This window comes from Myotis nattereri (assembly GCF_964212035.1).
Source record: "Myotis nattereri genome assembly, chromosome: 14".
In the NCBI taxonomy this organism is placed as follows: Eukaryota; Metazoa; Chordata; class Mammalia; order Chiroptera; family Vespertilionidae; genus Myotis; species Myotis nattereri.
In genome coordinates this window covers 49808948-49834213 of record NC_138089.1, presented here as the reverse complement: position 1 = coordinate 49834213, position 25266 = coordinate 49808948, and the positions used below count along the sequence as shown (strand labels likewise).

General features: G+C 38.1%; 1 protein-coding gene across 24 annotated transcripts in view; it reads left to right on the top strand.

Annotated features, from left to right (window-relative positions):
- The window catches only part of CLASP2 (cytoplasmic linker associated protein 2), a gene marked incomplete at its 5' end in the record, with an annotated part of 144715 nt that overhangs the window by 51287 nt on the left and 68162 nt on the right, over window positions 1-25266 (top strand). For 15 of the 24 annotated variants that reach the window (XM_081106448.1, XM_081106469.1, XM_081106466.1 and 12 more), the window contains 10 exons: window positions 4567-4646; window positions 8439-8531; window positions 9738-9883; window positions 12788-12923; window positions 14777-14847; window positions 17689-17748; window positions 18809-18886; window positions 19498-19665; window positions 21370-21425; window positions 23042-23215. In XM_081106448.1, coding sequence (XP_080962574.1) covers window positions 4567-4646; window positions 8439-8531; window positions 9738-9883; window positions 12788-12923; window positions 14777-14847; window positions 17689-17748; window positions 18809-18886; window positions 19498-19665; window positions 21370-21425; window positions 23042-23215 — 1062 coding nt within the window. Of the gene's footprint in view, window positions 1-4563; window positions 4647-8438; window positions 8532-9737; window positions 9884-12787; window positions 12924-14776; window positions 14848-17688; window positions 17749-18808; window positions 18887-19497; window positions 19666-21369; window positions 21426-23041; window positions 23216-25266 lie in introns of all 24 variants that reach the window. The other 9 variants (XM_081106463.1, XM_081106457.1, XM_081106454.1 and 6 more) reach the window with 1 other exon arrangement.

Below are 25266 nucleotides of genomic sequence, written 5' to 3'. Positions count from 1 at the left end.
CTCTATCCAGTGAGCCAAACCGGCTAGGGCTACTTACCTCCTTTTAAATACTCTCTTCTATATTCAAATTTCCTTAAATTTCCTAAGAATATAACAAGTGATTCTGTGGAGTCAGGGGGAAAAAATTTACTCAATTTCTTAGCTCAAAATGCCCTCTCCTGTTGGTATAGTGAAATGCAGTTTCATTACTAAATGATGCAGGGGGAACTTTTTGCTTCTGCTTCTGTGATACCGTTATAGAACCTTTATCTTCTCTTTCTTTTATATATATATATATTTATTGACTTCAGAGAGGAAAGGAAAGGGAGGGAGAGATAGAAACATCAGTGATGAGAGAGAATTATTGATTGGCTGTCTCCTGCGCGCCCCCTACTGGGGATCGAGCCTGCAACCCTGACTTGTGCCCTGACTGGAAATTGAACTGTGACCTCCTGGTTCATAGGATAATGCTCAACCACTGAGCTGAACCATCTGAGCTCATTAATGTTTATTATTTTTTCCCTAAAAGGTTTTCACTTTTTTGGTTTGGTTTGGTTTGGCTTGTACCTCAAAATGCTTGTTATTAAGGAACATAGTATTTTTTTAATTATAAAACTTTATTGAAATAAATTTTAAAAGGCATTAAGTAAATGGGCATACTATTTTCCTGGGTAGGCAGACAATATTACAAAGCTCTCAGTTTTCTCCAAACTCATCTATAGATTCAATGCATTGTCTTTTTCCTTTTTTGAGGTATAAGTGACAAAATTATGTTAAGTTTGAAGCTCCATAAATAGAGCTTTATTGGAATACAGCCTTGCTCGTTTATTTGCATATTTTCTGTGGCTGCTCTGGCACTACAATGGCAGAGTTGAGTAATTGCAACAGAAACCATATGACCCACAAGGCCTAAATTACTTACTATCTGGCCCTTTACAGAAAAATTTATCTCTGTTTTAGAGTGGTTAGGCAACTGAGCAACGCTCTTCCGTTCTGTTTTAGCCCATTTATATCTTTTAGTGTGATTGTTGTCCCAGTTATGTTTCAAAGAGCTTTAGTCAAGTTGGAAGCCAACTTTGCTCCCTCCTTCAGCCCTCTCTCTACTTGTGCTCCTGCTCTCAAACTTGTTTTATCTAATACATCTCCTTTTGAGATGTATACGCACTCTCCTTTGCTTGCTTTAATAGTTGACAGTAGGGCCCATTACTCTTTTTATCTCTCCTGTGGTATCCATTCTCCCTGCTGGTGCTAAAAGTATTTTACAGTTTTTTAGGTGAATTTTTAAAGCTGTATTGGAATGGAATGATGATTGTGAGGTGAAACAGTTATTTAACAGATTGTTCTCTTATATAGGGATCCTTTTTTACTTTATTGGCCAGACAAAACCAAGGTGAGGGGAAATATTAGGCAAACTAGGATGGTAAAAAAGTTTACTGTAATGCATACAAGAGATAAACAAGGCTAGAATGGGGAGCTCAGCATGTTCTCTGTTAACACTATTCACATACCCAGTGCACTCCCATTGGCAGCAGGTCTGCTTATACAAAGCGATTCTCAAAAGATAGGAGTCAGGTAGATGGGGAGAAACTATTCAAACTATGCAAGTTCTTGCTAAATTGGTAGTGCTCATGTTCAGGTGTAGAGATCTAATTGTCGCATCTGAGATAATCATAAAGCTGCCTTTAGTAATATTTGTAGCCTTTCCACTCTGCAGCTTCTGTGGGACTTTTAAAAGCCATGTGATTTCTCTTTCTCCTCCCTTTCCTCCCCACAAGCTTATTTGGCCCTACTCATAAGACAGAACTTACTGGATAATAAAGGTATTATGATTAGAGTGAAATTTCAAAGTTAGGCTTTCCTATGTAATGTTCCTAGTCAATGGCCCATTTTTTCTGGCCTTATTTGGGACTTAATCAGGTGCTCTGCATTCCCTTGAAGGTTTTTGACATAGTGCTGTGGAGTTAACATTCTGTCCTATGTGTAATACCTTTTATATACTGCATATACACTGTAGTAACTCTTTTTTTAAATATATTTTTATTGATTTCAGAGAGGAAGGGAGTGGGAGAGAGAGATAGAAACATCCATCATGAGAAAGAACCACTGATTAGCTGGCTTCTGCAAGCCCTTTACTGGGGATCAAGCCTACAACTCGGGCATTGTGCCCTTGACCGGAACCAAACCTGGGACTCTTCATTCCGCAGGCCAGCACTCTATCCACTGAACCAAATCAGCCAGGGCTACACTGTAGTAACTCTTGATACTGTTCTCCCCTTTGCTTTTCCATTCCTCTGTAAAATTGTCTTCCACAGTTCAGCACACTGAGTTATTAACTTCTGCTCTGGTACATCTGTGCAGGTCTCCTCTATCAGTTGAAGTATATACTTTCCAGGAATCAATTGTGTGTTCCCAGACATGCCTAATGGTTGCTCTTGTTACTGTAACAAAGTAAATTGCAAGAAGTGATGTATAAATGTACAAAATATTAATGAGTGTGGAAAGTTTATCTTTCTTTTTTAATGAAAACTTAAATGTTGAGGAACTACTTGATAAATCTATGTCTCTAAAGAATTTTCTGTTTAGTGGTCTGTGTAAGACAATTGTGAAAGAATGGGAAGAATTTCTTAAAAAATCGAGGTTTCGCACTCTTATTAGAGGACCTACTGTCAAAAACAGTAAACCCCTATTAAGAGATTTGTAAAATGAATGTAATATGTTAATAAGGGTAGGTATCTTATTTTTTGTTTATTCGCTTTAATTATTTTCAGTTAATCAGTTACTTGGAATGATCATTTGGATGGGGTTGAGAGTTTATTGTTTTATTGGATTTTTTTAATATTTAGGGAATAACTGTAATTTATTTACTCTTGTAATTGAATGTCCTATAGCAACCACACATTCATTTCTCTCTTAGTTTATTAAATTGTCATTGCTTTTTAAAAAAAAAAATTGTCATTGCTTTTAATTTGCAGTTTTTATTGCCTAACAGCTTTGTTATGCTGTTCTGTGGTCAAGTCACATACAAAGGTCTTCAAAGGTTGTTTTTGTTGTGTTTTTTTTTTTTTGAAGTTGAGGCTCTTCTTACATGCCTTTGGAAATCCTGAGTATTGTTTTTATTAGGATGATATTAACTTTTTAAATCCAATTTTGAAATATTAGTATTTCCTTTGGCAGATAAACTTAATTGGGGAGTTACTTTTAATTTAATTTTTTACTTGGAGATTTTTTTTTAGTTAATTATCATTTGGACATATATCTTATGTAGTTGAAATCCATTTCAGGTGTTGAATTCTTACCCTGAAGTAATAAATATATAAAGTAGAGATAGTAACTAAGTATCCCTTGTGTCAGCCCGGGTTCAGTTAGGAGACAGAAACTTCAACAGGTATTCTTACCGAGAGAGTTTAATATAAAGAATTGTTAAATGGGTATTGCTGAATTAATGCAAAAAGAGATCACTAAAGTATCATGGAGGTAGCAGCAGCTACAGTGCATAGCTCCTGTCCCTGGAGCTGGAGGAACAAAACGAGGAGGGTAAAATTATTAGAACTTGAGCGACTTAGAGGAGCGGCCCTGCAGAGCCTTGATCCAGACTTCTGAGGAGGGAGTATGGATGCCCGGTGCCTCTGATGGGTGCATGGGAACTGGTTTAGTGAGTGTTAGAAAAAAGCACAAAGTGAAATCAGATACTACTGGAAACAGAAGCCCTTCCAGAGTTTCTAGGGTTTTGCTGACAAGAACAAGAAGCAGTCAGGTAGGGGCAGGAAGGTCCCTTCTTCCTTCAGCTTCCAGTCTCTCTCCATCACTCCCATTGACAGAGTTTAACTGGAAGGCACTAGAATCATCACAAAAATGGTTTGCTTAATCCTAGGCCCAGTACCACTGAATATAACAGAGTGACTTTGAAGCTGAAAGACAGTAGCTTAATTATTGGGTCCTAAACAACAGCTACTTATCAAGTTTACTTTTTGATAGTATGTGTGCAATAAAGGATGATTTGTTTGCATATTTAAATACTAGAGGCCCGATGCATGAAATTTGTGCAAGAGTAGGCCTTCCTTCCCCCGGCTTCTGGCACCAGCTTCCCTCTGACCTCCGGCAGGCACCCGAGACCCGGGCTTCCCTTGCAGCCCAGCTTTGTCTGACCAGAAAGACATCAGATCTAATTCGCATATTACACTTTTATTATTGTAGATAATCTCAAGACACTCATTTTTTTCACATTTGCTTTTCTGACCCCTGCAGCACACATGGATCCTGTATATCACATTTTCCATCATTTATTGACACATTGTGTCATTTACAGTTGCTCTTCAGCTTTTAAACCTTACATTTTCCCTGCATTTTCTTGTCCTTGTTATTGTACTGGATGAGGGATGGAAGGGCTCTGTTCTTAGTTTGAATTTTACTGCCAGCCTACTACTAAGTACCTTGACCTTTCTGAAAAGTGGAGATTTTTTTCATTCCTTTTTTATAAAATGAATGTCTCTTAAAGTTATGCTCAAAAAATTATGTTTTTCATGTTGTTATTGATGCTAAAATGCTTAAAAATAAACTTTAAAAAGCAAAATTATTTTAAATTAGCAGGTGCTTCTAAGGAAGGAGGTGCTGGAGCAGTTGATGAAGAAGATTTTATAAAAGCCTTTACAGATGTCCCTTCTATTCAGGTAAGGATACCAGTATACTGGCACTCCTCAGGAATGTTGTCTCTGTGCCTCTTCAGATAATTGCTTTTGTCCCTTTAAAAATACTTTTTCCTTAAAAGACTATGTGAAAATAAAATACTTGACTTATTACCAAGCTATTATTTGTTAGTACAGTTAGATTTTCCAAGTGAGTTTTCAGTGAGGCTGAAATAAAATTGAATCCATATTATTGAATTACTAGAGGCCCAGTGCACAAAAATTTGTGCACTGGGGGCGGGGGTGGGGGTTCCTTCAGCCCGGCCTGTGCCCTTTCTCAGTCTGGGACCCCTCGGGGGATGACCACCTGCTGGCTGAGGCCTGCTCCCCAGGGGGATTGGGCCTAAGATGGCAATCAGACATCCCTCTGGCAGCCTGGCAGCCCTCGGGGGATGTCTACTTGCCAGCGGGGAACAGACCTAAGCTGCAGTCGGACATTCTTAGCGCTGCTGAGGAGGCAAGAGAGGCTCCCACCACCACCGCTGTATTGGCAGCCATCAGCCTGGCTTGTGGCTGAGCAGAGCTCCCCATGTGGGAGCACACTGACCACCAGAGGGCAGCTCCTGCTTTGAGCGCCTGCCCCCTGGTGGTCAGTGTGTGTCATAGTGACCAGTCATTCCCAGTCTTTCTGCTGTTAGGGTCAGTTTGCATATTACCCTTTTACTAAATAGGATAGAGGCCTGGTGCACGGGTGGGGGCCGGTTGGTTTGCCCTGAATGGTGTCCCGGATCAGGGTGGGGGTCCCCATTGGTGTGCCTGACCAGCCTGGATGAGGGGCTGAGGGCTGTTTTCAGGCAGGCCAAGCCTGCAACTGAAGCTCCCAGTCTCTCCTTTTTTTCTTTTTTTATTCTGGGATTTGTTTACCTTCTGTAATTGCAACTTTGTTGCGGCTTCAGCTCCAAGGCCGGCTGGCTGAAAGCAGATTTCTGGGTTTGTTTAGCTTCTATAATTGCAACATTGTTACTTAGACTGGAGCTCAGAGCCCGGCTGCGGCAGGCGGGGAACCTTGGCTTCCTCCATCGCCGGGGCAACCAAGCCTCCTGTTTGCTTCAACTGTGTGGCTGCCGGCCACCATCTTTGTTGGCAGTTAATTTGCATATCGCCCTGATTAGCCAATGGGAAGTGTAGCGGAGGTATGGTTAATTACCATGTTTGTCTGTTATTAGATAGGATATATTGCATCGTCCAACTGCTCTACTTTCTTTTTAAGGTGCTTGAGTGTTCTCCCCTCCTTTGTTTTCCTCCTACGTTTTTGTCATTTCATGTGTATCTCCTTTTTGGGCACATCATTTTCTACTTAGCTAGTGAATATTGGGATTTCTTAGCTTTTTTTCTCACTCTTCTCTTTCTTACTAAGTCACTTCCTTTAAATGCATGGCTTCACTTATCTTCTTTACATAGATAATGCACAGATTTTTATCTCTAAGCCAGACCTGTGGAGCATCAATTTCTCCACTGATTGTTTATTTGACATCTGTTCTTAGATGTCTGAGGCATCTCAAACTCAGCCTGTCTGAAATTAGACTCATGATCTTCCCTCTCACACACCTACCCTTCCAGTGTTTATATGTGGAAACCATTACTTGATCAGTTACAAAGGTCAGAAACTTAGGAATCAATCATTATACTACAACAGATTCTTTACTTGTATTCAAACCTTTTTTGTTTGTATACCTCCCAAAAGAGTATTTAAAAAATAGTGTACTCTCTCACTGAAGTAAATTTTTTAGTGGACCCTTTTTTCCTTGTTGGGGGGAGGGGAACCTTTGATTACATTCCAGAGTAATGCATCATAATAAGATTGGGAGTGGTATGGGAACCTGCCTTTCTTCTGAAATATGGCAGAATGATTATTGTCCGGGGTGGGAGGAGGGGTGGTAGAAAAAACTAGATAAGCCGCCTCATGAAATTATCTTCTAACAGAATGTTATCTGGTCGTCCTCCTACCTCTTCAACTGTCTAATGCCCTGCTCAACTTGGTACTCTTGTTTGGGCATGGTTTGTTTGGTTTTTAAGTAAATGAATTTAATGGTTTTTTAAGTAAACGAATTTATTGGAATTTAATGGTTGTTGATAGTGACAGATATAAGTAGGGCTGTTTTGATGAAGGTATCTGTTTGATACCACCCAGATGGTATCACTTAGGACTCCCTTTCTCTCCATCTTTTATTTCTGGATTGCTCTGCACTGTCTTCCCTTATGGTCAGCAACATGGCTGCAACTCTTTGAGCCTCAGACCTTCATTACCCTCTGTCTCTTGTCTGTTTAATCCTGTAAAATTTGTGAGATTCACTCTGATTTAGGTCACATGCCCACCTCTGAATCTTGATTGTTATGTAGGTCACATGCCCACCTCTGAATCTTGATTGTTATGTAGAGAGATACTGGGTATTGATTTATGTAAGCCTGGGGCCTTGACTCTTCCCCTGGTTTCCTTTGCACTCTTTATTTATTTATTATTGATTTCAGAGAGGAAGGGAGAGGAGAAGAGAGACAGAAACACCAATGATGAGAGAGAATCATTGATCAGCTGCTTCCTGCATGCCCCACACTGGGGATCGAGACTATAACCTGGGCATGTCCGCTGACCAGGAATGGAACAGTGACCTCCTGTTTATAGGTCGAAGCTCAACCACTGAGCCACGCCGACCGGGCTCCTTGGCACTCTTTACTCCTATACTCTGGCCTTCTTTCGGTTTCTTTCTGTCACAGAGCTATTGCACATACTATTTACTCCAGGGAAGGCTTATCTCTCTCCACTTTGCCTAATGATGTTTAACTCATCCTTTAGCTCTCAGTTCAAGCTTGACTTTTCTAACACTAGTTCAAACCCCTATATTAACTATAGACTTTCATAGTAATGTATAATTCTCTTTGGTGATACTTTATTTGCAATTTCATATTTTATATCATTTGATTTATTTCTTTTTCTCTCTCCCTGACCAGACTATAAACTTTATAATACAAGAAACATGTCTGTTTTTGCTCACCACAGTATTCTTAGTGCCGAACATAGTACATTTCTGTTATGTGAATATTAAGTGAATGAAAGGATAATGGTGTTTGGCAAATGATAGGCTCCAGGGGAAACAAAACATGTAGCTATCCTGATTACTGTCTTGCATGGGGCAGTGAGGAGACTAACTTAAAACATGTCCTATTGCAATCCTATCTAATAAAAGGGTAATATGCAAATTAACCATCACTCCATTATAAAGATGGTGGCGCCCATAGCCACAAGATGGCAGCGCCCAGTCCTCTCAGTCCTGCCGGAGTCCCCCAGTCCCGGGCCACTGCGATGAGGCAAGCATCCTGTGCCCAGCCACGAATGGGCCTCTGGGCCGTGGAAAGCCTCTGGGCAGCGGGCGCGGAGCAGCCAGGCCCCACAGAGAGCTACTGGCATGCGGATTCGTGTGCAGGGCTACTAGTATAGTATAATAGTGTATGAATGCATAGATACATACCTGAAGTTGTTTTGAGAAATTAGGCCTATTTTTATTAATTGGACTATTTGCATCTTGTTTTTAAATGATAAAGCATTTTAAATGCATATTTGAAATTACTCATGAATGAAGAAGTAGCGTAAGGGTAACAGGGAAGGAAGACAAATTAAAGCACTTTATTATTGTCCATAATATATTTCCATCCTTCGTATAAATGGTGCTAGAATGGTAAATAAATAACCTTATTACTTGAAAGATTATTTTAAACATCAGGGAATAATTTGAACATTGCTTATGGTAAGAAATGTTAACCTTACAATTTTGCATCTTTAAGATCTATTCTGGTCGAGAACTTGAAGAAACATTAAATAAAATCAGGGAAATTTTGTCAGATGACAAACATGACTGGGATCAGCGTGCCAATGCAGTAAGTTTTTTATTTTCTTATCCCTCTCTTCTTTTTTTCAATGTTCTTTTTCAAAAACATGGAAATTCCATAGTACTACTCTCTGGTATTTCAGATACTTATGAAATAGTCTGATAAGTGATATTTCTTTCTGGAAAGTACATCAAGATAGTTGGTATTTCTGACTTAGGCTAATTTTTGTTGTTTTTGCTGGTCAGGTGGAACCTGTCTCACCCGTTTGTTAGTCTCTCTACCTGTGCTACTTGTTGAGTGACCAGGAAAGTGCGAGCTTCCCTGATGCCACAGGGCCGTGGCCTGTCTGTGGGGCTACATACTCAGTACTGTCCTCCATTCTTACAGGGTTTACTTTTCCTGCATGCTCAGTATTTTCATAATGTCAATATAAATTCACGACAATATGGCCATTTGTCTGGCTTTTTCTTTTTCTCTCTCACATCTCTCTCTCTGTGATAAATATTTTCACAACCATGATTTTAAAAAAAAGGCCTGATATTTTTTCATTAAGAATATTTTATTTCGCTTCAATCCTTGAGATACTATTTGATAAATTTTAAAATGATATTTGCAATGTCAAAAGACTATAATTCAAAGTTTGTGACTTGGACAAATTTACTTCTGACTTAACACATGAGTGCCTCATTGTCCTCAAGAAGCCAGAGGAGGGGTTCCATTTGAAGACTCCTCCGCTCTGAGAGCCTGAGTCTCTATTTTGATGTCTTAATGGTTGGTCCCTCTGCCTCTGTTCTTTTGCTTATGCGTGAATATAGTTTCCAGAATTGGGCCCTTTTAAAAATAGTCTCCTTAGTATATAGTGGTAATAGCTGCACAACATTTTGATTGTACTCAGTGCCATTGAATTGTATACTTTAAAATGGTAAATTTTATGTAAATGTGAATTTTACCATAGTCTATTAAAAAAAAATACTTCCTTAAAACTTCAAAATTTAGTAATGTATTCATACATTACATATGTCTATTATGCATATAACCAAATCTATAATGTTCTTTCCCAGAAAGCTTTGTGTTTTGGTTTATATGTTTATTTTAAGATGTTTAATACTGTTAAAATGTCTGAATATAGTTATATAAATAGAATGAAATGTTATTTTTTAAATTTTGTTTAAATAATGAAGTTCAGATAGCTTTACGATTTTTTTTTGCACTGCCACTTTTTTTGGTCAATAATGCTAATTTTCTTTATTTCAGCTTAAGAAAATTCGATCATTGCTTGTTGCTGGAGCTGCACAATATGATAGCTTTTTTCAACATTTACGCTTGTTGGATGGAGCACTTAAACTTTCCGCTAAGGATCTTAGATCCCAGGTGGTTAGAGAAGCTTGTATTACTGTAGCGTAAGTATATTCTTTATGTGATGTGTTTCCTATGAATGAATTTGGTACTCATTGAATCAGATCTTATTAAGTAAAGCAGTAGCAAAATAACCCCCAAAAAGCATATATGTGATCCAAAGATCATTTATATCATAAGGATCCAATTTGTATGACTTTTTAAAAAAATATATTTTTATTGATTCCAGAGAGGAAGGGAGAGGGAGAGAGAGATAGAAACATCAATGATATGAGAGAATCATTGATGGGCTGCCTCCTGCATACCCCCAACTGGGGTTCGAGCCTGCAACCCGGGCACGTGCCCTTGACCGGAATCGAACCTGGGGCCCTTCACTTCGCAGTCCAACGGTCTGTCCACTGAGCCAAACCAGTGAGGGCCAATTTGTGTGATTTAAAAAAAAAAAATTCTTAACATTACTTGATACCAACTTTCAAATGTGTTTATATGTCTAAAGCCTACAGGTGGCTTTTTGGTCACTAACTCTGAGTGTAAGAAGAAAGTGAATGGGTCTGAGAACTGGCTACATTCAGTTTTCTCTTTACTAATTTGGATATTAAGCTCTCTATTTCTGATATTTTAGCAATTTTAGGAATTATAACATGCATCATTAACTTATCAAAATATAAACTTATTCTGTATGTTTACATTCTTCCAAAATTTAAGGATGGTAGAACCCTAAAATTCCTCTCCATCTGAATACTTTTGTTGTATATGTTGTTGAATAAGCATTCCTTTGAAGATAGGGAACACATAGATGCCTACTATTAATATTTCTAATCAGGATTGAATTGGATGTTCTAGTCAGAACAGAAAATAAAATTAAAAACAAACACACACACACACCAGGAAATAAAAACTATGAAGATTCAAGATAAGGAACAAACTCCCATTTTTAATGAGTGGTATAATTATCTATGCTGAAAACCACGAGAATCTATAATAAATAATTATAATTAAGGCAGTTTACCAAGATTGCTAGATACAAGTCAGTATACCAGTGTACCAAAAATAATTGAATATATCTCTATTGCAAAACAAAATGAAAATCCACGAAATGTAACTTTGAAAAGTATTCCAGCCCTGGATGGTGTGGCTCAGTTGGTTAGGCACTGTCCTGTGCGCTGGAAGGTGGCTGGTTTGATTCCCAGTCAGGGCACATGCCCGGATTGTGGACTCGATCCCTGGTAGGGGCCTTATAAGAGGCAGCTGATTGATGTTTTACTCTCCTTATCTCTCTTCTCCTCTCTTTCTCAAAAAATAAAAATAAAAAACTACAAAAAGAAAAATATTCCATGATGGGAATTCTGCTTTTGGCCATGATACAATACTGGTAGAGGACTACCCCTCTTGCAGAAAGCCACAGAATATGTAAAACACCTTTTTTAAAATAATAGCGGCCAGAGGAGGACTATGATTCTTGAAAGAATCAAATCTTGTGAAAATATGACCAGCATAGTTATGACTTTGAAGCACTTTCTGGACCATGGGGATGGGAGGGAGAACTCAAGCAGAGCAAGGCAGTCGCACCAAGTTGAGAAGAAACAAGAGATTGGAGTTTCTGAAGGGTGAAATAGCTAAAAAAAATTTAAAACCTCACCCGAGGATATGTTCTTATTGATTTTAGAGAGAGAGGGAGAGAGAGAAATATTGATGTGAGAAACATCTATCAGTTGCCTCCTATATGTGCCCCCACCAGGGACCTATCCTGCAACCTAGGTATGTGCCCTCACCGGGAATTGAACCCACAACCCTTTGCTCTATGGGATGACATTCCAACCACCTGACCCACCAGGCCAGCTCAGTAGCTAAAATTTACAGTGCAGAATACTGGAGAGAAGAGATATACACACAAAAAGAGCTGTAGAAATCTCCATAGGGGATCCATGAGTCTAGCTCCGTGGTCAGCAAACCGCGGCTCGCAAGCCACATGCGGCTCTTTGGTCCCATGAGTGTGGCCACGAAGTTTCAATCGCACTGTACGTGTATGCCCGCACGTGGCATTTTGTGGAAGAGCCACACTCAAGGGGCCACAGTTTGCCGACCACTGGTCTAGCTGAATACTAATCTGTGCATGTGAGAGTTGCAGCTGCCTATATACCAGTAAGAACTTCTGGAAGTTATAAAATAAGCAACAATTTCCAGAGTTCTCTGAATCAAGAACCTGAATTTTTTGGAACTAAATGTATCCCAACCATGTATTTTAAGTAAGATATAAATATATAGACATTAACCAATAACGCAAGCGTTTTCAGAATTGTGATTGCAGCATTCTTCCTAAGTGTTTTAACTAAAATCATAAAATTAAAAGTTGGATTTGTTGTTTAACTACAAATAAGGTATCCCTAGGATTGTCCAACTAACTAGTATATGATAGAGTTGTATTTTCAATCAAGAATTCTGAAATCCTACTCCAAAGATATCAGGGAATATTTGTTACTAATACAGTGGGGGGATACCATTAATAGAAATAGAGATTATCTTGAGGAGTACTGATTTAGGTAAGATTTTAAACTTGTTTACAAAAGATGTTGAATTTAAGATTCATATTGGTACATTAGTATGGAAATATCTGATGCTAGAGATAGATAAAGGTCAGGGTAAACAGCTAAATTTTTTACCTGTAATGTTAATGGTTAAATTTTGAGATCAGATAGCTTCTCCAAGCGCCATTGCAAATAGATGGTAAAATGGCAAATTTCAACTTTGGACTTGATATTTAAAAGATGGGAAAGAGAAGGAAATATATAATATTTGCGCTTTCCTATCTTTTTTTTTTGTTTTCTGTCATAAAAACTGAATAAAATAAAAATTTTAAGTTGAGTAAAAGAATATTTTAAAGTTGTATGGTCCTACCTATATTTAATGTTAAACTATTTTTTAAAAAGCATTTTTGTCTTCCTTTGTAGCCATCTATCAACAGTTTTGGGAAACAAATTTGATCATGGCGCTGAGGCCATAGTACCTACACTTTTTAATCTTGTCCCCAATAGTGCAAAAGTCATGGCAACTTCTGGATGTGCAGCAATCAGGTTCATCATTCGGGTAGGTTCTTCTCTTCTCTCCCTCCTTTCCCCTTTTAAAAATGTACTTAAATAAGTTATTGGTATTTTTTTAACTCCAAGGGAAAATTACTTTTGAATTACTTTTCTGATAATAAAAGCAATACATGGTAATTATAGTTATTCTGGAACATTTAAATAATGCAGAGTATTACAAAGTAAACATTTTTACCAACATATACACATGAGTACATGTATGCATGTGTGTGTGCACTTCTGACAATGCTACAGGTAGTAACAAGCTATAGATGTAAAATAGTAAAAATGTTATAGATAGTGGTAAATGATGACAGGGAAATTTTTACTATTTTTACTATTGTTAACTCTACTGATATTAATAAGTTAAAGTCTGAATTGTTCTTAGTATTTGGTTGAATGTTTTGTCATTGTGAGGGTCATTTTTTATTTTCCTTTGGCACAGCTACCCCTGAATATAGTGTCACAATAGTTAGGTGTCTCCCCATCCCTGCCATGTATTAGAGGTGGGCTAATCAGCAGTCGGGCCTTGGGGAGATGATGAGAGAGAGGAGGAGGCTGGTGAGTGAGAAATGGTTGTGTGTGTGGCTTAGGGACTGTCCTTGCACTTTAACTCCATAGTAATGTTTGAGGAATGAGTTCTGGATGTTCTAAGGTGTAGGTCCATAGAGTGCTTCCATACTGAATGTAACAGTTGAATAACATGCAGGTAAGCACTCTCTTGCACTAGTCTCTTACACAGCTTCAAGTCTATGGGTGGTTTCTCTCTAGTAGCTAAAAAAAAGTTTTCTCTTTTATTTCGGTTGAGTTAATTGTGGCAGATGTGGTACACACATTCTACATCAGTGAAGACTTGTAATGAAGCACTCTTGGCAGAGAGCCTTCAAATGCCAGCCTCTTCAAGGACTGCCTCAATTGCAGGGAGCTGCCTTTCCCACGGTCTTGCCCCTTCTCAGTATGGCCCTCATCCATTAACTGATTGATGTGGAAGTGTAAAGGTTTGGCCATCTTGGACCAATTCGAGACTATGCTGAAGGGCCATTTTAACTCTATAGCTCCCCAATGGCCTTTAGATAAGATATCCTTGGGCCATATCATAGGTCAGTTTCTTCCTCTGCCCACTCCTGTTTCCTTTTCATACCTTCCACAGGTGTTGATCCCAAGGTCATGTCTTAATAGCCTCATGCTAAACTCTTATCTCAGACCCTGTTTCATAGGTAACCCAGCCTGTACCATTAACTCAGAAGGAAAATAGAGCTTTAAAGCATCAAAAATGTATACTTTAGTTACTATTGTATTATGTCTATGTTGAACTTTTTAGCATTTGCTTCACGAAAGAAGAGCATAAGAATTACTAATAGAAGTCAGAAGATTATACCTATTGAACTTTACCTGAATTCTAGAGAGCTATAGTTCAGCCAGAATGAAAGTTCAGTTAAAGTCACCATTTCAAAGTGCATTCCCAATAGTTAGGTATGTAGATTCACACTGATTACGTACTTTGATTACATAGCAGTTATTATCTTCTACCAGGAGGAGCCATGGTACTTCAGAAAATATAACAAATGCATGCCAGTTTCTCTTAGTGTTTCTCCCCCAGAGTCACACTGTCCTAACGGTTCTTTGCAGTTGTACAATTAGCTTGTCTTTATAATATTACAACCACACCTGAAACTATGTTATCGTTACTAGTACTCTAATTTGGGAAAACTTTTTGACTGGCCTTAATTTCTTTCAAAATCAGATTTTATTATCTTTTTGTCCTGTACTAATATAAATACGTGAATGTAAGACAAATAAAAGAGGGGATTATGTGAAGTGCCCAGTATTTTTCAGCCTTTTCTAAAACATCTTTTTCAGCATACTCATGTACCCAGACTTATACCTTTAATAACAAGCAATTGCACATCAAAATCAGTTCCTGTGAGAAGGTAAGTTTGGAGGGGAAAAATTTTTTTTTAGTATGGCCTTAATATTGCATTTTGTTTTATTCTTAGTCTGGTGCAAAAATTCGTTGTTATTAATTTCTTGCCTTCTAGAAACCTTAATAAAATTGTTTATCTTATGTCATATAAGGGAAAAGGAATGAAGCAATTATTGTGACTACCCACATTTCTCAGTTTTGTCGTATTCAGCTTTGGTTTATTTGGGTCGCTGATGGCTTGGTTTTTAGAGAGTTCGGAGTCTGGAGTCAGGCCTCCGCTGGAGTCCTATAGCTGCCACTAATTGACTGTCCTGCCTTGGCAATTATTGAATCACTTTAAACCTCAGTGTCCACATGTTAATAGGGCTAATGATATCAGTCCCATAGGATCTGAGGATTAAATGAGATGCACATTAGTAGAATTGAACATAGTGCATAGATTCAGCAGCCATATCAGGTCAATCAGTCACCCTCTCTCTCTTCTTATGATTTCTACAAATTTTAATATCACCATCAATAACAAAGACAGCTAAACCGAGATTTGTGCATTTGATGTTTGAGAAAATTGTAAAGAATTCTTTCTCTTTTAAGTTTGATGAGTATATTTATTTAATACTTTGAATGTTAGGAAGAAGATGGATAAGACATCCTTATTTACTTTGTTTTGGAGTTTTGGTGACACTTGTTCATTAACTCTCTCCTTGAGGGTTGGCAAATGACAGCTCGCTGGCCAAATGGTACAACCCACAAGCTAAGACTGTACAACCCACAAGCTAAGACTATTTCTAATGTGTGTTTTTTCAGATTTTTTTATTGATTTTTTTTAGAGAGAGATAAAGGGAGAGAGAAACGTTAATGTGAGAGCAAAATATGAGTCAGCTGCCACCTGCACGCCCCCTGGGGATCAAGTCCACAACCCTGGGCATGTGCCCTGACAGGGAATCGAATTGGCAATCTTTCAGTACATGGCACAATGCCCAACCAACTGAGCTATACCGGCCAAAGCTATTTCTAACATTTTGGGGGGGTGAGTGAAAGGGGGAATAAAGAAGAATAAGAAATAGGAATGGCATGTGGTTCCTAAAACCTGAAATATTTACTGTTCTGGCTCTTTACAGAAAACGTTGACCAATCTCTGACTTACGTTGAGGAAAATGGTAATTGAGGGATAGGAATGTAACAGAGAGGAGGGAGTTGGGAGTACATCATAGAACTCTTTGAGAAGGGAAAGCAATTCAGTAACTGCAGGAGCAGTGAGTGGGGTATAACTCAAACAGAGATGTAAAGCTGCTACTCACTGCAGAGCTGTCAGATAGGCCACTGAGGCCAGAGCACATAGTGGAAGGTTTCTGTAGGAAAAGTGCCTGATGGGGTGGAGGAGAAAGGGCCAGGAGTAGTTGAAGTCAGTATAGAAGGCTTTGAATGTCATAAAGAGGAATTCTGACACTGTTCCATTCTTGGACCGTTTTTGCTGAGGAGGCAGTGTCATCGATCCTAGTCTTTATTCTAGCTATGAACAGTGATTAAGAAGGCACAAGGTTTAAATAAGTGGGAATATTAATAACTCATTGAAGAGAGGCAGGGTCTGAACTAGAGCTATATTGTTGCTAATTGATTGAAGGAGATTTTACTCAATAAATAAATTCAAAGGATTTCAAGTGTAGAAAGGAGACCTGATAATTGGGTATGCATGAGAGTGGTGATGTCAAATGTTTTAGACTGTGAACTCTGGAGTCAGAATGCCAGGGGTTATAGCTCTATCACTTTGGGCAACTTAATTTAACTTTATTTCTCATTTCCTGATCTGTATAATATGGGCCAAAAGAGTGGGTTTGAGAGGGTAAAATTTCATATGTTCTTTTGTATGTAGTGTTTTGACTTTCACTGCCTGCCTATGTAAAGATGTTGAATTGAACCAACATCTAGATGTGAGAAGCATAGCTGGTAGTCAGGTACAGATGATGTTGCCCAAGTTGACTATAAGGGAAGTGGGCTGAGATCAACACAAACTAGGTGAGCACCTGTTTAAAGATAGGTGGAGAAAAAGTATTGTCATTAGATGCCAAGAAAGAAGAGAAGCTCAAGAATGAGACGGTTGAAGAAGTTGAGGACTAGAAGGCTTAGGAGAAAATGTACAGATATTTGATTAAAAATCAAATGTGTATCTTTTTAAGGAAACATTGTAAAAATAGAAAATCCATCATATCTTTCTTGATTACCATTGTATATCTTCAATTTCTAGTGCATAGTAGGTATTTGATAAGTATTTTTAAAATTAAATTTGTTAATTTTACACTTGACAAGCATTTTAAGTTAAATGTATGGGGAACTCTTAGTCTTTTTTAACTACTTACCATAGAAATAGTTGGAACCTTAAAGTAAGTTAAGTACATGACAATTAAGATGACCAAAAACATGTCTTATACAGTTGTCTTTAGAAATCTGTGGGGATTGATTCCAGGATCCCCATGGATACCAAAATCTGCAGATGCTCAGGTCTCTTACATAAAATGGAGTAGTATTTGCATATAACCTATATTTGCATATAGGCTACAGCAGGGTGTGCCTACTGTACTTCATCATGTGGATTCAGCATAGTGATTGGTGTGTGGCAAATTCATTTTGCTTTTGGGAACTTTCTGGGGACACCCCCCCCTGCCGCCACTCCTAATATTTTCAGTCCCTAGTTGGTTGAATCTAAGGGTATAAACCCACAAATACAGAGGGCTGCTTGTTCTTCAATTTGGGGCTCAAAGTGCAGTATTATAGAAGAAAGTGCTACTTAGTATTTAGTTATAAATTAATATAATGTTATAACATTTAGTTATAATTAACTTTTCTTTTTCAGGCGTTCATTTGAATTTTTAGATTTATTGTTACAAGAGTGGCAGACTCATTCATTGGAAAGGTATGCATCAGCCCTCCTTATCCTCCCTCCCTCCCCTCCCCAGTGTTACCAGTTCTTTAGAAGTTGATGGTATTGGTTTTGCGTTATTTCCCATTTTGCTTTAAAAGTTATTTGTATTGGTTTTCCTTTAAAGCTGTGGTGTAATGTTCCTTTTATTTGTTGTAGCTATGAATAGTATGATTTTCTTCTTTGTGAGGTGAGTGAGGGTCTCTTAAGTAGAATGAGTCATATAAGATACTCCAGGTTAAATTGGGCAAAAATTAAAAATTTATCTCTAAGTCATGTGAGACAGGTTTACCATGGTGCAATTAATCAAGTAATTAATGACTAAAGAGAGAAGGAAGGCACTCCCTTTCCAAGGAAAGAGATAAAAAAAAGTTTCTCCACACCTGCTGTCAGGTGTCATAGGCAGTGCTTAATGTCGTTCTGAGATGAGCAAGAGGAAAATGTAGGTAGTTCGGTAGTCACTGGCTATTTGTATGGCTGTATTTCTTGTTGGTTTCAAGTTTGAAACTTGGGATATGCCTACATTTATGCTGAAAATGATGATTTGCCATTTTTATGGAAATCATTAAATTTGTCACAGTCCCCTTTAAAGAAAATAGAATTTGTTTTTTAATGTAGGCATGATATAATTTGATATAATTCCAAGTTTTCTTTTAGTTCATGTGTGGCAGCTTCTATTCAGTTTTATAACTGATCATACTATTAGCAAATCATTTTCTGCATTGGTGGGTTAGTGACGAACCACACAGAAGATCATTTTTTATTCATTAAAAATTTATAATTTGAGTACTATATATTTATACATTATTTGGATTTCATATCCAAATAATTATTTTCAGGTTTATAATGTTTAACTTGTCAGAAGAAAACTGAATATGAATGAAATGGATGAGGTGGATTATTATAAAATCTTGCAGCCTTAGATTATTGTCCACTAATTAATCTTTTTACCTCCCTTTCTCCTTTGTGATTGATGTGTAACACATAGGCATTAAGTGTTGTTTGTGGTGAAATACAGTTTTACACATGACACTAAAGATGTTTTATTTTATAGACATGCAGCCGTCTTGGTTGAAACTATTAAAAAGGGAATTCATGATGCTGATGCTGAGGCCAGAGTGGAAGCAAGAAAGTAAGTCTATAATGTATTTTTGTGACAGTTTAAAATACTTTAGTCTTTTCATTGAAAGGAATTCTATTGGGAGAATGAAAATATTAGAATTGTCCCAGTTATTCTACTTTTGATTAGCTCTTCAGTGAAATTGAGATTGATTTTCCTCCACTAAATCTGTACTAGATGTCTCACAGTTTACTTCTTCTTGTCATGTGTATAGTCATCAGTATTTCTAGTCCATCATAATACATCTTCCCTTTTATTGTGAATAAAATAACTGTCACTTATTGAGCATGTGTTATATACCTGATACTGTGTGGGGCAGTTGGTATTCATTCTTTTCTAACATTTGAAGTGCAAGATTGGCACCTGAAGTTTGGAGATTTGGGGTATACCCAAGCCCCAAAACAGATTTCTTTTAATCTGCTTTTCTCAAAAGCCTAACATTTTTCCAAAACTTGTTAACTTTAGAAAGCATTCACTTGAGATACAGTGGATATCTTAAAAACCTGCATGCTCACCTGCATTCTTGAATGTATGCATTTTATTTTTAATGTCTAATAATGTAAAGCTGTTATTTTGTGCTCCCCCCCCCCCTTTTTTTAAAAAGTTGCTCATTTGCTTTACAGGACATATATGGGTCTTAGAAACCACTTTCCTGGTGAAGCTGAAACATTGTATAATTCCCTTGAACCATCTTATCAGAAGAGTCTTCAAACGTACTTAAAGAGTTCTGGCAGTGTAGCATCTCTTCCACAGTCTGACAGGTCTTCATCTAGCTCACAAGAAAGTCTCAAGTAAGGTCATATAAATGATGATTACTGATTTCTTCCTCTCCCCAACTCCCCAGTGTGCCTTCAGTTGGGTGGATACTTGAATATCTGCTTGCTTTCCCTTAAAGCCTTGAGAGAATGATGATTTGAAGTAGTACTCATTTTCTTTGGTCTAATGTCTCAAGGGTTGGATTACATGCTGGTATAACTTCTCTTTGGGTAAAGAATTTAGTGATTCAGATTTTGTTTCTATATATTCATGTCTGCAAAAAAGATTGGGAAGCACTCATTTATATACATTTTTTTTTAAATATCCACAAAATAGATTATATGGTAAGTAGTCCATTTCTGGGGCACTGCAATGGAGGAATTGTCATGGAAACCTAAAGTCATCTTCAGAACTGTTAGGCAGCACTGTAAACTGGTGAAAACTCCACTGCTTTCGTTCCTCATCTGCACAGCTTCAGATTTCAGCAATTCCCTCAAGGGGCAAAATTAGTATCTGACTCACTTTGCTTTAGCTCCATTCTCGTCATTGTGTTGGCTGCTACAAACCCTACTGCTTGGCAGCCATAATCCTGTTTTCTGGCTCTCTAGCCCTATGAGATTGCTAATATCTCAGATGCCTTCTGCACTCCCTAGTGGTGCCACAGGTACCTGCAGATTTCCCAGGAAATACAGCTCACAGGGTGTGAGCTTACCCCTCTAATTTCTGTCTCTTTGGAGGCAGAAAGATTGCTGGTTTCCTTGGCAGCTCTCTGATGCAGGAGTAGGACCAGAGTGAGGCAAATGAGGCACCTGGTGTTTTGCTTTTCTCTTTCTCCCCCTTTAAAATTTATAGATATACTTTTTAGATCTTCCTTACATATTTAGATATATTCTTATCTATGGGCTATACAATACCATTGCATAAAGATAATTAATCAAGAGTTATTGAGAGATGTGGATTCTTCAATTATTGGAGCTGCTTTGCTTTCTGATTGTGCATGTTATCCTCAGTGGTAGTTCTTAGCCTTTGTTCTTGCCCCACCCAGTCACTCAGGAGCACTGCTATAGGTGGTGTGATACCTACGTGGTAACTGCACAGATTGCGAATAGCCACAACCATTATGACTTAGGTAAGAAAGATTTTCGTTACTCTGAATTCCCTCTGTGCTAGTAATAACACCACCTCTAAGTAAAATATCTCAGAATAGCCGAAACCGGTTTGGCTCAGTGGATAGAGCGTTGGCCTGTGGACTGAAAGGTCCCAGGTTCGATTCCGGTCAAGGGCATGTACCTGGGTTGCGGGCATATCCCCAGTAGGAGATGTGCAGGAGGCAGCTGATCGATGTTCCTCGCTCATCGATGTTTCTAACTCTCTATCTCTCTCCCTTTCTCTCTGTAAAAATCAATAAAATATATATATTAAAAAAAAATATCTCAGAATACAAGTGTTGGAGAGTAATTGAGTCCTCGGTGGTGAGCATTGTAATGTGTGTAAGAACCAGAGTGAACAGCAGCAAACTGGGCTCTGTCTCTGTAGTTTACAGTCTTTATTCATTTTTACTGATTTTATCTTTGCTTCACAGCTACTAAGATGTGATTGGTATTTAGCAACTGTTGTATTGTGATTTGTAAAAGGGAAATTAAACGTACTTCTCAACTCTTTAGAAAACTCAGTGGTATTTTACCAGTGGAAAGATAAATTATATCTTCTTACCTAAAGTATTTCCTTTTATCTTGCAGTCGCCCCTTTTCTTCCAAATGGTCTACAGCAAACCCATCAACTGTGGCTGGAAGAGGTAAATTGCCTTTTTAAGTAAGAGTCATAACATATTTTTATTTAATAAAGGACCAGAGTGAGACTATTCTGTAAATAAAGTAAAAGTTACTGTATAAAATGCTATTTCTCACTGTGGGTCACATTAAAACAGTTTAAAAACTATTGCTTTAAATGGTTTAGCTTTTAAGAACTATTTTGGCCGAGACCAGTTTGGCTCAGTGGATAGAGCGTCGGCCTGCAGACTGAAGGGTCCCAGGTTCGATTCTGGTCAAGGGCATGTACCTGGGTTGCGGGCACATCCCCAGCAGGAGGCAGCTAATCGATGTTTCTCTCTCATCGATGTTTCTAACTCTATCTCTCTCCCTTCCTCTCTGTAAAAAATCAATAAAATATATATTTTTAAAAAAAGAACTATTTTGATGTGCTTTTAAAGTGTAGCTTTTAAATTCTTCTAAACATTTAAACTCTTGATCTGACCTACAGTGAGAAAATAATTTTATATAGTGACCTAATACCACACATATACACTGTAGCTATATTTGTATACCATATACATATACTACATATATATATATATATACAGTATAGTGTATACATTTATGTGCATACAGTATCCATACACTATGTGTGGATACACATGTATTGCATACATGGAATACATATATAGTACTATCAGAAGCTTCACAAAGTACTACTTACCCTTACTTATGATGGATGTACTCTGGTTCCTATTGTTTCTTTTCTTTAAAATGCTTGTCATGGCCTACTCAGTTCACTTCACAGCCTATTAATGGGTCACCGTTCACTGTAAAACTTTTCCTTTTTTTAAAGTATATTTTTATTGATTTCAGAGGGAGGAAGGGAGGAGAGAGAGAAACAACAATGATAAGAGAGAATAATTGATCAGCTACCTCCTACACACCCCCAAGATGGAGCCTGCAACCCAGGCATGTGTCCTGGACCAGGAATTGAACCATGACTCTGGTTCATGGGTCAATGCTCAACCACTGAGCCACGCCAGCTGGGCTGTAAAACTTTTCTTTTTTTTTTTTTTTTAATATGTTTTATTGATTTTTTACAGAGAGGAAGGGAGAGAGAGAGAGAGTTAGAAACATCTATGAGAGAGGAACATCGATCAGCTGCCTCCTGCACATCTCCTACTGGGGATGTGCCCGCAACCCAGGTACATGCCCTTGACCGGAATCGAACCTGGGACCCTTCAGTCCGCAAGCCGACGCTCTATCCACTGAGCCAAACCGGCTTCGGCAAAACTTTCATTTTTAAAACTGAAAAACTAAAGATCAGAAATTTAATAACCTATTTGCATTGCCTAAGTGTGGCAGAACCTGCATTATTTTCTGAATGACCCCACTCCTGGACTAGTCCTTGTATTTTTCTGGTAGTGGAAAGCCAGTGCTGCCATCTATTTAGTTGTATAGAGCTTCATTTTCATGGGGCAGTCATAAGAATCACCTCTTAATCTACGAAACAGTCCTATGAATTTTACAAAGTACAGTTCTTTTTCCCATTTTATGGAAGAGGAAAATGAGGCCTTATGGTTTTAAGTTTATATAAGTTTTACACTGTTTGCAGTGATTTAGATAATATAGGTTACCTTTGCTTTGTTTTCCATAGTAGCAGCAGGCAGCAGCAAAGCCGGTTCCCTTCCAGGAAGCCTGCAGCGTTCGAGAAGTGACATCGATGTGAATGCTGCTGCTGGTGCCAAGGCACATCATGCTGCTGGGCAGGCTATGCGGAGTGGGCGCTTGGGTGCAGGTGCCCTGAATCCAGGTTCCTATGCATCACTAGGTAAGACAGCTGATTGTGGGCAATTATATGAGTTTCTCCCTGTCTCAGTGGAGTTAGAATGGTGGTAGTATTACAATTATTTCTATTTTATTCTTGTGCGTCAAGGATAGTCCATATGTTTTAATATGATTCTGTACTTGGGACATGGTTTTGAGGTATGTAAGCTGTCACGTTTCCACTTTTCCCTCTTGTCGTCTTCCTAATCATCTGATCAAAGGAAAAGTTCTTTTTTTAATATATTTTATTGATTTTTTACAGAGAGGAAGGGAGAGGGATAGAGAGCCAGAAACATCGATGAGAGAGAAACATTGACCAGCTGCCTCCTGCACACCTCCTACTGGGGATGTGCCCGCAACCCATGTACATGCCCTTGACCAGAATCGAACCTGGGACCTTTCAGTCCGCAGGCCGACGCTCTATCCACTGAACCAAACCGGTTTCGGCAAGAAAAGTTCTTGATTCCATGATTTGCCTATAGCATTTTCATAGTTCCGCACTACTGCCACATCCATCCACCGGTTACTAAGGCAGACTAGGAATGACACTGGCTTTGTAGTCAGCTTCTCTGTTCTCTTTCTTCCACTTTTGTTCCCTCACCAAGAAAATAAAGCCTTTTGAGGGTCTGGGAAAACTGCAAGAATTAATCATAATCAAAGCTTAAACTTACGTTTCCTAAGGCTACTCAGAGTTTTCTTTTTATGTCCATCAACTTTTAAGTTGGAGGTTGATTATCCACATTGTTTATCTCTGCCTTGTGCTTCATTTTTTTTTCTCATAGGTAGTACTGGTGGAACACCAGGCAGACAGATCATTGGAACACAGTAGGAAGTGGAGAGTTTAGTATGAATGTAGTACATGATAAAGCTAACAGCTACATTCAGTAAGGAAAAGATAAATTATTCAGTAAATGGTGTCTAGACATGTGGCTACAAAATTAAGTTAGAACCTTGTTTTACACCATGTAAAAATGTATTCCAGATGACTATAGTGTTGAACAAAAACAAGAGCAACTTGATAAAAGTTATTCATCTAATCTCAGGTGGAAGAAGGAATTACTAAATATAAAGGCCAAAAAACCCATGAGGGAAGAGTTCCTCAGGTTTAAATCATATGAAAACATAAAGTCAAATGGCTGAAAACTAAAAGGGGGAAAAAGTTGCCCTAACCGGTTTGGCTCAGTGGATAGAGCGTCTGCCTGCGGACGCAAGGGTCCCAGGTTCGATTCCGGTCAAGGGCATGTACCTGGGTTGCGGGCACATACCCAGTAGGGAGTGTGCAGGAGGCAGCTGATCGATGTTTCTCTCTCATTGACGTTTCTAACTCTCTATCCCTCTCCCTTCCTCTCTGTGAAAAGTCAATAAAATATATTTTTTTTAAAAAGTTTTTTGCCACATACTTATCTATGAGAAACACCTGAACTTATTTTTATAGAAAAAACATTCTACATATATCAAGAAAATCATGTATCAAAATTGGCCTCCAAAACACCAAAACAAATGTTGAACCTCAGTTGTAATCAAGCAAATGCAAATTGAAAGACCTGTAAATATAACAAGAAAGTTAAGATTGGTGCCTTCCTCCCTGGCTGGGTAGGTCAGTTGGTTGGATTCTCATCCTGATACCCCCGATTTGGTGGTTCCACAGAAACAAAGTAAATTAGTTGTTGCCATGGGCTGGGAGTCAGGGCTGTAGGGAGTGACTCCTAATGGGTCTGAGTTCTTCTTGGAGTGATGAAACTGTTCTGGAATTAGGTAGTAATGGGGGTTGTACAACCTTGTGAGTATATTAAAAAACACTGACTTGTATACTATGAAAGTGAATTTTATAGTACATGAATTACATTTTAATCTTCTAAGTGGGAAAAAACTGCAAAACAAATAAAAATAAAACTTATTCATCCTAAGTCTTCAAAATAAAATACATTTAATATCTATTCATTGTAATACCACAAAAATATTATATTTGAAATGTTTTAATGTTAAATAGAAAGCTAATTTGTAACATTTTTTTCATAAGAAAGCCTAGAATAATGCCATGAGATTGACTTAATT